The sequence below is a fragment of the Podarcis erhardii genome (assembly GCF_964252035.2).
Source record: "Podarcis erhardii genome assembly, chromosome: 5".
In the NCBI taxonomy this organism is placed as follows: domain Eukaryota; kingdom Metazoa; phylum Chordata; class Lepidosauria; order Squamata; family Lacertidae; genus Podarcis; species Podarcis erhardii.
Genome location: NC_138509.1, coordinates 65545499 through 65558329, shown reverse-complemented (window position 1 = coordinate 65558329; position 12831 = coordinate 65545499). Strand labels below are relative to the sequence as shown.

The window sequence follows — 12831 nt, the reverse complement described above, 5'->3', positions numbered from 1 at the left end:
GTATTCTGAACCTCTCTTACCCTTGTATTTTGTTGTTAGCCCTTTGCCACACAAGCATCAAACTTACTGTCTCATTCAAGCAACAAAGACCCCAGGAAGGCCGGCTTGCACTCCCTCCCACAACAGGGGTGGGGAAACCTTCTTCAGCCTGAGAACTGCATTCTACTTGGCCAATTCTATGGTAGCTTGGCCAACCCTCCATCACCAAAAGGAGTATGGTCAAGGAATAAATGGGCGAGGCCACACACACAAAATCTACACAAACACACACGCCTTGTAAAAGGTTTAAATGCTTTCACACCCCAGCTGAACCCTCTGGGAAGGTTCTCCCACTATAATTAGACTAGAAAAGGCCTTATTAGAAGGTTCCCCCCAAGCCTAAATATGGTGCAAGGGGAATTTCTGGAGGTATGTTAACTCTTCCCTTCCCAGCTGTAACCCCCAGCCCCTTCTGTGCCACAATTAGGCTTGAAAAAAGCTTTCTCAAGGAGAGAGGGGAAGTAGGAAAAGCAGCAGATGATGAGGGCTGGGTAGGGAGGCCTCAAGGGCCACATTCAGCCCTCAGGCTAGTGGCTCCCCAGGAAACAGTGTTAGAAACTGAGATATGAAAGCTAGGAGTTAAATGGCACCTTAAAGCTAGGTTCTGGGTGCAACAACGGAATGTCTACGCCCCCATTTCTTATAACAAGAATACAAAGCTGAAAATGAATGAACCGTAGCTAAAATCTTACGTTCATTTTTCACATGTCCTTCCCCTGCCCACCCCCCTAATATTCTTAAGAGGGTCTCTTATCCAGTCTTCAGAGAGTAGATGGAAGTGGGGAAGCAGAAAAAGGTCCTCCTTTCCTTCCACTCTGCAGTTTTATTCTGAAATCTATGGCGCAGTACTGCGCCCAGAGCTCAGAAAATGGGTGCACTAAAGAAATCCCTGGTCACAAAATGTGCCTAGAACAATGGGAGTTTTGAACACTGCCAGCAAAGTAATATTTGAGTATGTAGTAGAAGCTGAATATGCCACTTTCATGCAGAAGTTATCAAAAAGGGATTTTCCAGTGGCCTTGCCTTGCAGTCTTACCTTTCACTTGCTGCTGAGCAAGGCCGCTGCGATGTTCAGCAAAGCTCTCCTGGGTCAAAACTGCCACGGAGCTCATGGTCGATTTCCCACCCACGCACAATCCGGGTATGCCACTGGTAGCGCAAAAGGGGAAACACCGTAATAATTACTAGCAGGATGCATTTAAATAGGGAGGGGAAGTAGAAGTGGCATGACTGGCCACTTGCCTGGCACAAGCTGAAACTGTCCCTAGCTGAGTACCTCTTCCTAGCCACAACTATTTCTCCTAGGGCTGTAAGCAGTGCCTTTCTTCCCAGCCAGCCTGGAAAAACACTGATCCATTGCTTTCGCTGCTGCATGGTATTACTTCAGTTATTCCTTTGAGGCTGGGAAAGGTTGCTGCAAAAGCACTTCTTCCCTTCTAGAAGCAACAGCAACATGCCCACCGCCTCCTCAAGCAGCCTTAAACGTCAGTGACAGTGAGGTGCACTAATATGAGGAGCTGTTGGTTGAATTTTTAACATTACAAAATATAAAATGAAAAGATGTTATCTTGGGAAATTGTTGACTAAATCAGTCTGCCTTTGCTGCATCTGCCACAAATAGTGGGCTATTATAGATGTAACTTTAGTCCTCTTCACATGCAACCTCAGCATGTATTTTTACATGTTGTAGGGCAGAGAAGCGAACATTGGCCTTATATGCTCCCCCCTAATACACAGAACCTTCAATATGACCAGAACCTAAATCAGGGATTTAGGTGCATCAACATTAATTCACACGGAGGGTTTAGTTCCTTTACCAGTCTGACAGCAACAGCCAATTCTAGATACCTTAGAATAAACAGAGGAGCCTGGTTTCTTTGAAAGAGCAATCTAGCCAATAATCACTTTGCGATTGTCAGAAAGTAAAGAATACCTGGAGGTTGGGACATATAACCCCAACCATCTTGGTTAATTGGGCATGTACAAAACTCTCTAGCACTATTCTGAATGCAGTTATACAAAGTTGGCCTTCAACTGTCCCAGAGAACAAGTTAATTGTGTGCCATGTTAAAGGTACTTACTTTTTAGCCCTGCTGCCTCTTAATTATAAGAATTAGGAAACAATTTGTGAGAAAGGGAACATAATCTCTTTTCACTTTATCTACACAATTGTAAACCTCTTTTCTGTCCCCCTTAATTATCTTGTTTCAGAGCTAATCTAGGTATTTTAAGCATTTACACAGAATTCCTCCGCTTAATCGTTTTATCAATTTTTCTACTCTTAACTTTGGTATTATTGTTAGGAGGAGATGGGAATATTCAAGGTATGGGTTTAGCAAGAAACACTATTTTTTCCCTTTCCTTCTTACTGGAACACTAGAAACAATAATTCTTAAAAGCAGCAGCAGCTGAAGTTCATTCCACATTGGGAATGGACCATATTCAAGTTTCCTTTTAAAATACCAGCTTTAAGTGCAAGCATGCATGCACGCACACACACCTTGAAGAACCATTCTTTGTTACAGGTAATTGCAGGAGTATTTCAGGTAAGTCATGTGAAATCTATGAATAATTAATGGGCACTACTAAAAACAAGGGTGGTAGTGAACTCAATAGCTTTGCTAGTTCAACAGGATTTCCCCCCCCCCTTCCCCTGCAACACCCCCAAAACTGCTCACAAGGGTAGGGGGAGACCGCCAGAACAGACTGCATGGGTAAAAGGCAAAAGATTTATACTACCTGAAGAGAAACCAGACTGCATGGGGTGCGGGGAGGAGAGGTGGAGAACGTTCCATTGAGCAAAGAGAATTCTTTTCACGGGTTGAATTTTTTTAGCGCTACACTGAATACAACTCCTAGCGTTCAATAGGACCATGGGCCAGAAGTCTGACATACAAGCTTAACCACATAGATCTATAAACTTACCAGCTAAATGGTCAGTAGCCAGAAAGTCCGTCCTGTGAGCTGCCTGTTTGTCAGCCTGCCAGCTTCTGCTTTGGGGAAAGAAAGAAACAATAGTTACTCTGCTCTAAGAGTGCTAAAATTCCTTGAAATCACAATGCAGTTTCACGAGTTTGGAAATCACCCAGGTAAACCTGACTCAGGATCCAAAGTGTAAATTATTATTTTTCAATAACGAATTTGCAACCTGCCTTCCAACAAGTGTACTTCCCCACAAAAAGCAAAACACAGAACAGACAAGTAAACAATTTAAAATCAACACACAAAAGGAGGAGGAAACATCACTGTTCATATCCACATTTCAGCACATTCTTAACCCACTCATCCACATATAATCTGAATGCTGAACATAATGAATCTATACAATCAAAGGTTATACCAGTAACACTTAGTATTTTATTTCTAGAAAAATAAAAAATTGTACTAGCATTTTGGGTGCAACAGTACAGCAAAGTGTTCTGCATCATCCAAATAATCTCATCAATTTCAACTGCAAACTGTAATTTAAGATTTCCTATGGACTTTGGGCTTAACTGCCTGTCCATTCTCCAGCACAAAACTACCCAACGTAATTTTAGGCTAAGAAACAGTAAATGAATAGCAGATGTAAGATATGAATTTGAAGTTTCATAGCTGTAAAAGCATCTCCAACTGGGTGACACACAGAGAAACTAACAGATTAAAAACCTGCCAAGAAAACGGACATCAGTCAGAAGATAGGAATGCAGTTTAGTGGAGCCTGGGTAAAACATGCACTTTCTTACAATCAGAGGCTGAGAAAAGTACAGAGTTTTATTAAATCAGCTCCTGGCAATTCTAAGCTCTGATATGTGCATGTGCATGTGCACGCGCGCGCACACACACACACACACACACCAGCAATGCCCAACTTGTACACATGTGTATGTGACTGGCATTTTGAAAACTCTACATGAGGCAAGAGCTCCAAACTTGACCAGAGATCTTTGTTTGAAAACAAACAAGTTACCAATATATTTCCAACATCCCAACAGGAGTTCAGTGGGAGTTAGATGTCTAACTACAAATACCTGTGCTACTGGGTAAAACTGATCAAACCAGCTTAGAAAAACAGCAGCAGCAGCGGAGACAGTCAGCATTTATGGGTAGGGCCATAATCTACTTTGAACATTTCTTGGAACAAGTGCAATCCCAGCAAAGTCAGCTTGAACGAGGCTGGAGCATCTTCGTATTTCCTCGCTTTTAAAACTAAATTTGAAATCCACAGCTGTAATCACCTAAGAAACGTGTAATCACTGCTCCAGAAGGAAAATGAAGGAGGATAGGAGCCTAAAACTGTAATTGTTGGGGAATGACCCAGAAGGAAGAGAGCTGAAAATTTAATACAAATACATACATTTTAGCAGGGCTTGCCACTCAGAAAGCTTATAGCATTAACACAGGGTACTAACATCGGGAATTTGGTGGCTCTATGACACGGATCTAGGCCTGGTATTGGTAAATAAAAGTGGATAGATTTTAAATGGTAATCAAGAATGTATATACCGAATCATGACAACTGACTTACTGTGAACAAAACTGGGGTACAACACAGTGTTTCTTGCATCAGGGTCAAGCTGGGATAGACTAGAAGAGCATGTGCTCTGCATGAGCCAACACTGAATATTCATGTCACTATTCAAGGCCTGTCACTGCTTTAGACAAGGTGGCTTAACAGAAAACCAGTGTGGCATCTGCACTATTGTGGGACAGAAAGTACATCTGCCGGCACATGTGGCCACAGCTCAGACTGCAAAAACAAAACAATCTGTCCTACAACCCTTAACGGAAGAAGATCGTCAAGGAGTTTATGTTAACTATGCTTCCCATCTATTTTATCAAACTCTTTAGAGCTTCATGGAACCATAGAATTGTAATGTACACCAAGGGTCATCAAGTCCAACCCCTTGAAATGCAGGAATTGCAGCTAAAGAATCTGTGGCAGATGGCCGGCCAGCCAACCTCTGTTTTAGGTTAGGCTGACAGAAGACGGCAACCACCCCAAGGTTGCACCCGGTGAGCATCACAGCACGCAGGGATTTGAACCCTGGTCTCCTACTGGCTCTCAAGAAAAAGGTACTAGGAGGACTCCAGGGTTAATCATGACTGACAGGCTCAGCAAGCTGCAAAACAGGAACAGTAGTACAGTGCTCTCCTTACTTTTACTGTCACCAGCATACAGAGGTCTGACTAATTATGTACGCTCTCCCCTTGATCTGGCCCTATTCTCAAGGCAGTCATTCTCCTGGCTCTGCCACCTTTTCTGGCCCCCAACACCCTTTGCTCAAAACTTCCTGCTAGCTGGGTATGGGTTTAGTGGCTTAACTTTGTTCCAGGAAGGCTGAGCTCAAGTTGAGACCATTTGGGTGCTGTAACTTGATTTAGTGCCTGCCTGACAGGAATGTAACCTCGTGGCACAGCTGCTGGTTTCATCATGCCCCCAGAAGCTGCGCAGATTTGAATGGCAGAGGCTAGAGAAAATGTTACTTATGAAGAAATGATATGGAATAAAACCATGTTCAAAGCATGCTCAAGTAGGCTTACAACATTGGGGGGGGGGGGAGAGAAAATCATTGGTTTTCAACCAGTGTGCCTTGGCACCCTGAGGTGACTTGAGGAACGGTCTGAAACGTTGCTGTATGCTATGGAGATTAGACCAAGGCACTGCTTTAGCAGAATATAATAAAATATTACTGGGCAAGGTGAAGAATGGCAAGGGAAGGTGACAGATGGATGGGAGGGGAAATAGCTGCAAATCACTTGGCAATGCCAGAATTTTGAAACAGCTAGGGGTAATTCTGATGTCAGTTCTTGCTTCCCATGTATAATAATAATAATAATAATAATAATAATAATAATTTTATTTATACCCTGCCCATCTGGCTGGACTTCCCCAGCCACTCTGGGCAGCTTCCAACAAAGTATTAAAATACAGAAGGCTGTTAAAACATTTAAAGCTTCCCTAAAGAGGGCTGCCTTCAGATGTCTTCTAAAAGTCTGGTAGTTGTTCTTCTCTTTGACATCTGGTGGGAGGGCGTTCCACAGGACGGGTGCCACTACCAAGAAGGCCCTCTGCCTGGTTCCCTGTAACTTGGCTTCTCGCAGTGAGGGAACTGTCAGAAGGCCCTCGGAGCTGGACCTCAGTGTCCAGGCAGAATGATCAGGGTGGAGACGCTCCTTCAGGTATATGTGCAAGATGCATGGGGGAACTGAGATAAAGAATAAAAGACTCATGTATGTTAGACTAATGCCTGACCATTCCAGTCATCTTTACCCATTTTCTTGTTGCTTCCATGTCTACGTAAGACAGAAGTGCAGAAAATTATTTTAAAACAAAGACAAGAAAACTACGACAGGACACTGCTAAGTCTGTCTCAAGCATCTTATGAGGGAAAGCAATGAAAGTAAGAAATTAAGAAACCATCTGGCTTCGGAGGGCAAGTCATCACCTATTTCATGTGTGATCTTTCAGAAAGAGTATTGCGCTCTTGGAATAAGAGGGCAACTTGGCTACACGGGTTGTAACTGTCGAAGGCATGGCTACTAGCCATGATAGCTAAGCTCTGCCTGAACATTCAGAGGCAGCAATGCTTCTTCTGAACACCAGTTGCTGGAAACCATAGGTGGGGAGTGTGCTCTTAGGCCTGAATCCTGTTTGCCCATTTCCTGTAGCCATCTGGTTGGTCACTTGTGAGAACAGGATGTTGGACTACATAGACCACTGGCCTGACTCCACAGGCTCTTCCTAGATCATTATTAATGGCTGCCCGGTTTATTCAAATCCTGGGGCCACAATGAAAATACAATGCAAACTCATGTGTGCATTCTAATTATACTACTAATAAATCTGCATTAACATAATGGATGTTAGGCCACAATTAGTGAAAATATTGCTATCTCCAGTTATGTTATGCCCTGTGGCACACTGCCAAACGCAGATGGCTGTTGTTTAAGATTAGGATCACTTCATCGATCAATTGCTTATCAACGTTTAACAAAGAAAACATTTTATCACAAAAGTATGCAAGCACTGCCAAAAAAAGAAGCAAAAAGGCAAAGTGCTGCAGCATGGATTAATTTAAATGAAGGTGAAATGAAAGTTCTTTTTCAATTATTCATCCAAAATAATGTCTCTCACTGTGAAATTCACGTTTCCTGGCTGCTATAAAAACAATGAAAGGCATTTGTTTAACACCGAGCAGAGCTCAGGAGCATAATTCAAAACATTTTTTTGCATATGTGCAACAAGCACTGTAGAATCACATCTGCAAATACATGCACAAATAATAATTTACATTTAGTCTAAGAATACAATCCTGAAAAGCCAATAATTAAATATAAAATTTTGATAGATACAAAAGGAAGAGGGCTTTGCTCTGCCAGACTTGCAATTGTACGAGGCAGCTTGTTTGTGTTGGTTAAAGGAATGGATTGTATTGGGTAATGCAGATATTTTAGACTTGGAAGGCCAAGACTTAAACTTCGGCAGGCATGAATGTATTCGGTATGAACCACATTCTCAGGAAGAATTTATATAGAGTCTGGAAGAAATATAAAGATCTGCTAGAAAGAAAAACACCCCACATCAAAGCAATTACAATTAAGAGAGTTAATATGGACAGACAATGGGTGACTTACAGGGAATTGCTGGACTTTGCAGGAGGCGAACCCAGACTGAAAAACCTATGGAGAACTTAAGAAGCCAAGTAACGGATTGGTTACAATACCACCAAATATGTGTAAGGTAGACAAAAAAAAAAGGGGGGGGGTTTGGACCAAAGCTCACAATTTGAAAAAGAACTTTTACAAAATAAGGATAAACTTCTGTCTAAAATGTATAATTTCTTATCAGAATGGGAAACAATAAACAAGCCAGAAGAGTTTATGTATGCAACAACAGCGGCCCATGTTCTGTTAGCCCCAAAATGGAAAGTGAGTGAAGTCGCTTGTAAAGAGGACTGGCAACTTATGTTAGAATATGCAGAACTTGCAAGAAGAACGTATATTTAAAGAAGAGTGGGAAATATTTGTCTAATATATGGAAAATAATTGTACACAGCTGATCTATTTTATTTGCTTAGTAAAATGAAGATAAATATTCGTAATTTCGAATGAAGCACACTGCAAAGTTCAAATAGTTGGAAGACTTAAAACAGGAGTACAAATATCAACCATAGAGGCTTCCATGCATAAACCAAGTGACAAACAGTCCAGCATCTCCTACCTCCTTGCTAGTCTGTGGTTGCAGAAAACACATGACTTGTGACTCACTCCTCCCCAACAGTTTTTATGCATATACAGTGGTACCTTGGGTTACAGACGCTTCAGGTTACAGACGCTTCAGGTTACAGACTCCACTAACCTGGAAATAGTACCTTGGGTTAAGAACTTTGCTTCAGGATGAGAACAGAAATCGCGCGGCAGCAGCAATGGGAGGCCCCATTAGCTTAAGAACAGTTTCAGGTTAAGAATGGACCTTCAGAACGAATTAAGTTCTTAACCCGAGGTACCAATGTAAATGAAGCCTTTGGTTCAATATAATTGATAGGGGATCATAATACCATTTAAGCCATTACAAGAAAAAACTTTTAACATTATTCAAATTTACTTTAAAAACAGCAGTGTCCTTTTAATGTATCTTTTTTTAAAGGGGAGGGAGTAAATTCTTTGACTGTGTGACATCTGTTAGTCATACTCAGAGCAGACCATATTGAAATTAAGTTATTTAAGTTACTTAAGTCCATCCATTTCAAGCAATCTACTCTGAGTTTGACTAATGTTGGATATAACCTTATGTATTTTATCCTGTCCCCTGAGACAGGTACATTTCCAATACTGGAGATCAAATAACTCTTCACTTCGAAATTCTCAGGTGGCATAGCAAAATAAGTAAATAATAGATAGTATTACTTAATTGAGACAGCCATCTAGCGCTACTTTTGCAACATTATCATGTTACTTTTTCAGTATGTGCCTCACCTGTTTATTTATTCATTTATAGAAGGACACCCTGCTCCTATACAACAAGTCTTTGCTCCCACAATTTCTTTGCAACCCAAAGGCCTGGATACTGACAGTGCTAGCTACTAGAAATGGTTACAAACAGCAAAATAAATAAATCCTAACATTTCATAGCCATGCATTTGTTATTTCTAATCCTGTTTATACACACCCTACTCTCTAACTTCCCTTTGCAATTAAAAGTCAAACTTTTAAAATTTTGTAATAAAAAAAATAAGTTAAACACGGCTCATTTTAAAATAAAGAACTGCAAGAATCCCCCCACCCAAAGTCTTAGACTATTTCAACTACCCAGGGGGGAGAGAGAGCTACCAAAACATATAGGAGGTGGATTTTTAAAATCAGCCAGCTGAAAGAGAAATGCTTCACGAATCAAAAGCTGAGATGTCAGCAGGTGGAGAGGCAGACTCCTAAGGTTACAGAGACCTAACAAGCAACAGTACCAAGCTCACTTATTTTCCATTTTAGCCAAAGAACTAGACTGAAGGAATAGTTATCCACTTTGGCCAAAGTATGGTCAGCAGGAAGAATTAAGAGTACGCTTGCAGAAAGAAAGTTAGGTTATCCAGTGGTGAATCCACCATAAAATTCTCCTGTATAAGTCCCAAAGAAATGAACAGGCAGCAGCGCTCTTGCATTTCAATGGGTTTATGCTGGGCAACATACTGGTGGATAGCATCCCTTGTCTCATTTGCAGCAAAAAGGAAGATTTGTGTATGACCTTCCCTCCTCTGACACAAACAGGAGGAGACTCCCAGAGGCAAAGGAAACTGGTGATGGATATGGGGATAAGGATGGATATCAAACCAGAGAGATGAAAGGTGAAAGAGGACAGTGAATTTGGAGCATTCATCACTGGCAGCAAGTTGAAGAGCAAGAATACAGCAGAACAAAGGGAAGCATAAAAGAATTCAGCTCTGGGTAGCAAACTGCAAATGCCTCATAAAGGAAACTGAAAAAAGTAGATCTGCACACATGTTTGGACCAATGTTAGTGGGGGAGGGGAAAATAATGAATAAGCTACATAATTATTTTTTTTTTTTTAAATGTATTAAGCAAGCAGCAAACTCCTGTTAATTCCATGGAAATGGTTTCTGTGCAAAACACAAAATATGCATTCACCCTACATGTCTAGCTATAATTTTTAAGAAGATCGGCGTTTTCAGACAGCAACAGCAAATCATGTGGCAATTTAATCTATTTTAATTTAAATGGTTAGCATTTTGTTAATAGAAGCCATTATATATAATTAAATGCAGAACAAAAAGGGCTGAAACAGTACACTTCGAAGTCCTGTTGATTACAGCAAGGTCAAACAGAACAAACATTCCAAATCACCAACTATTTGTTCTCCACAAACTGAAAAGACACAAGCATGCTTAACACATTTCTTTGGCCATTCCTCAACTGTATCAAAGTTTAAGCTTTTTAAAGAGGCAGCAGCATTGAAAAGAGCCAGAGCAAGGGTTTTGAAATATGTTTTAAAAGCCTTATGTGATCAAACTTGGACTTGTCTTTGGATTAAGTGTTATGGAGTTGTGGTGTGGTAGTTAGAGTATTGGACTATGACCTGGGAGACCAGGGTTTGAATTTCCACTAAGCTATGAAGCTCACTGGGTGACCTTGGGCCATTCACCATCTCTTAGCCTAACCTACCTCACAGGGTTGTTGTGAGGATGAAGGAAAAAGGTGGCATAGATATGTAATAAACATATAAACCTTCACTTTTAAGTCATATAGATAGACAGATAAATAGATAGATGATAGATATTAAAGCAAGTAGAGCCAAAAATCATGTCAGGCCCCTTGTGCGAGAACACAGGTATGGCCGTTCCATCTATTAGGTTTCCTCTTGAAGTCCAATGTTTATTTATTATAGTAAAGAAAGGATTCATAGCTACGCAAGACAACACCAGTGCTTCAACTGCAAAGTACATGATCTTGCAGAAAAAAGCATCTACCTCCATCCTAAAAAGCAACAGCTCCGTTTTTTGTTGATCACCACCTCCTGTACAGTCGTACCTTGGTTAGCGAACTTAATCCGTTCCAGGAGTCAGTTCGACTCCCAAAACCATTCGCAAACCAAGGCACAGCTTCCGATTGGCTGCAGGAGTTACCTGCACTCAAGTGGAAGCCACATCGGAAGTTCAGCTTCCGAAAAACGTTCGCAAAACGGAAGACTTACTTCCAGGTTTGCAGCATTTGAGAGCCAATTTGTCTGGCAACTAAGCCGTTCAGTAACCAAGGTATGACTGTATACTGCATCCTTACTTCCCCCAAACCTAGTATTCCTAATACACCACCCCTTGACTTTATATGCACGCCTGCTAATCAAAAAATGACAGCATAGCTAGATCCGAACTCAATATCCATCTCATCAAAGGGCTAATAGTACTTATGGATGCTCAGGATTGGGCTGCAGGCTTTTTGCCATGTTAATGAAATAGCTGCCCTGTCTACTTTTTCCAAGGTTTGGCTTGCTAACCATTCTGCCCTCATGGGATTAACCAGGGCTCCATGTCACATAAGTTTTCACAGCCCAAAGTTATAGGTCCTAAGACTTTCAGTTTCCTATCATGAAACCCTATCATGGGCATCCCCAAACTCGGCCCACCAGATGTTTTGGGACTACAACTCCCATCATCCCTAGCTAACAGGACCAGTGGTCAGGGATGATGGGAGTTGTAGTCCCAAAACATCTGGAGGGCCGAGTTTAGGGGTGCCTGCTCTGTCACAAAATGGAAAAGCTTATCAGGGTCTACGAGGGTAAAAAGGCTCAGTTATGCGAAACAATGGTGATTAGTAAGAAATAACTGGTCATTTTAGTAACCAATCCCTTATGAAGTAGTATGGTTGGCAGTTTGGACCAGTTCCCATGCAGGGTGGGAGGGCCGATCTTAAAAAAACCCCACACCAAATAAACAGTGAATGTCTATGTGTCTTCTCAGAAGGAAATCTACTTTAGTACAGCTTACCCCAAGGTAAATGTGAATTCTTTCACAATGCAGTTGGGTTACAGTTCTAATGACAAAGAAAATGCTTCATGCAACTTATTCATTCATTCACAAAAACTAGGAGATAACATGCAAGACACACAATGAAAAACCGAGTTTGTTCTGTTAAGGGCCAATCATATTCAATGACCCATCTACAAGTAATTATTAATGGAAATAAGGAGGTTATTTTTATTGCAACATATGTTTACAACATAAACATTAATATGGAATGAACAGTCACATTGGAATGAATGGTAGGAGCAAGGAATTTTGTTTTGTGATATAAAAAAATGTAAAAACTGTAACAGACTGTTTTTATTTTATGTAATAACCTGAGGGGGGGGGGAGTATCTCTTAAAACTCTGGTTAACATTCCTGCCCCAAGAAAGCTCATTTTAAAATTAATACATTTTTACACCTGAAAGAGTGTATGCCTATCTCCCAAGCCGCCTGTTATTTAGAGGGAGAAAAGCTTCAGAAGGGTCCTGCAGCGTATCAGTGTCAGCACAGAGCCAAGTGTAATTTTCACAAATGCCACCTCAGCACTGCCTGTACCAGAGACCATTCACAGCTTTGGAGGGGGAGGGGAAAGGATAATCTTAAAGGGCTAGCAACCCTCTGAGAAAAAGAATTGAAAAGCATCCTTGTATGCTAAAGAGTGCTACAGAAATGAGCAAGGATAGCAATCCCCATTTGTCTGCTGCAGCTAGAAGCTTAAAACCTCGGCAAGGCCAAGTTCTATACTGGCTTACCAGGGTTTTGTTATTTGTTGACTGGCTCATAAAAGTTGTCTGTC

General features: G+C 41.2%; 1 protein-coding gene across 1 annotated transcript in view; it reads right to left on the bottom strand.

Annotated features, from left to right (window-relative positions):
• Positions 1-12831, bottom strand: part of HDLBP (high density lipoprotein binding protein) — a 60132-nt gene that overhangs the window by 28273 nt on the left and 19028 nt on the right. Inside the window, exons 2-3 of the mRNA XM_081864112.1 lie at positions 2965-3029; positions 1076-1188 (exon numbers count right to left, since the gene is read on the bottom strand). Coding sequence (XP_081720238.1) covers positions 1076-1151 — 76 coding nt within the window. The 5' untranslated portion in view covers positions 1152-1188; positions 2965-3029. The remainder of the gene's footprint in view (positions 1-1075; positions 1189-2964; positions 3030-12831) is intronic.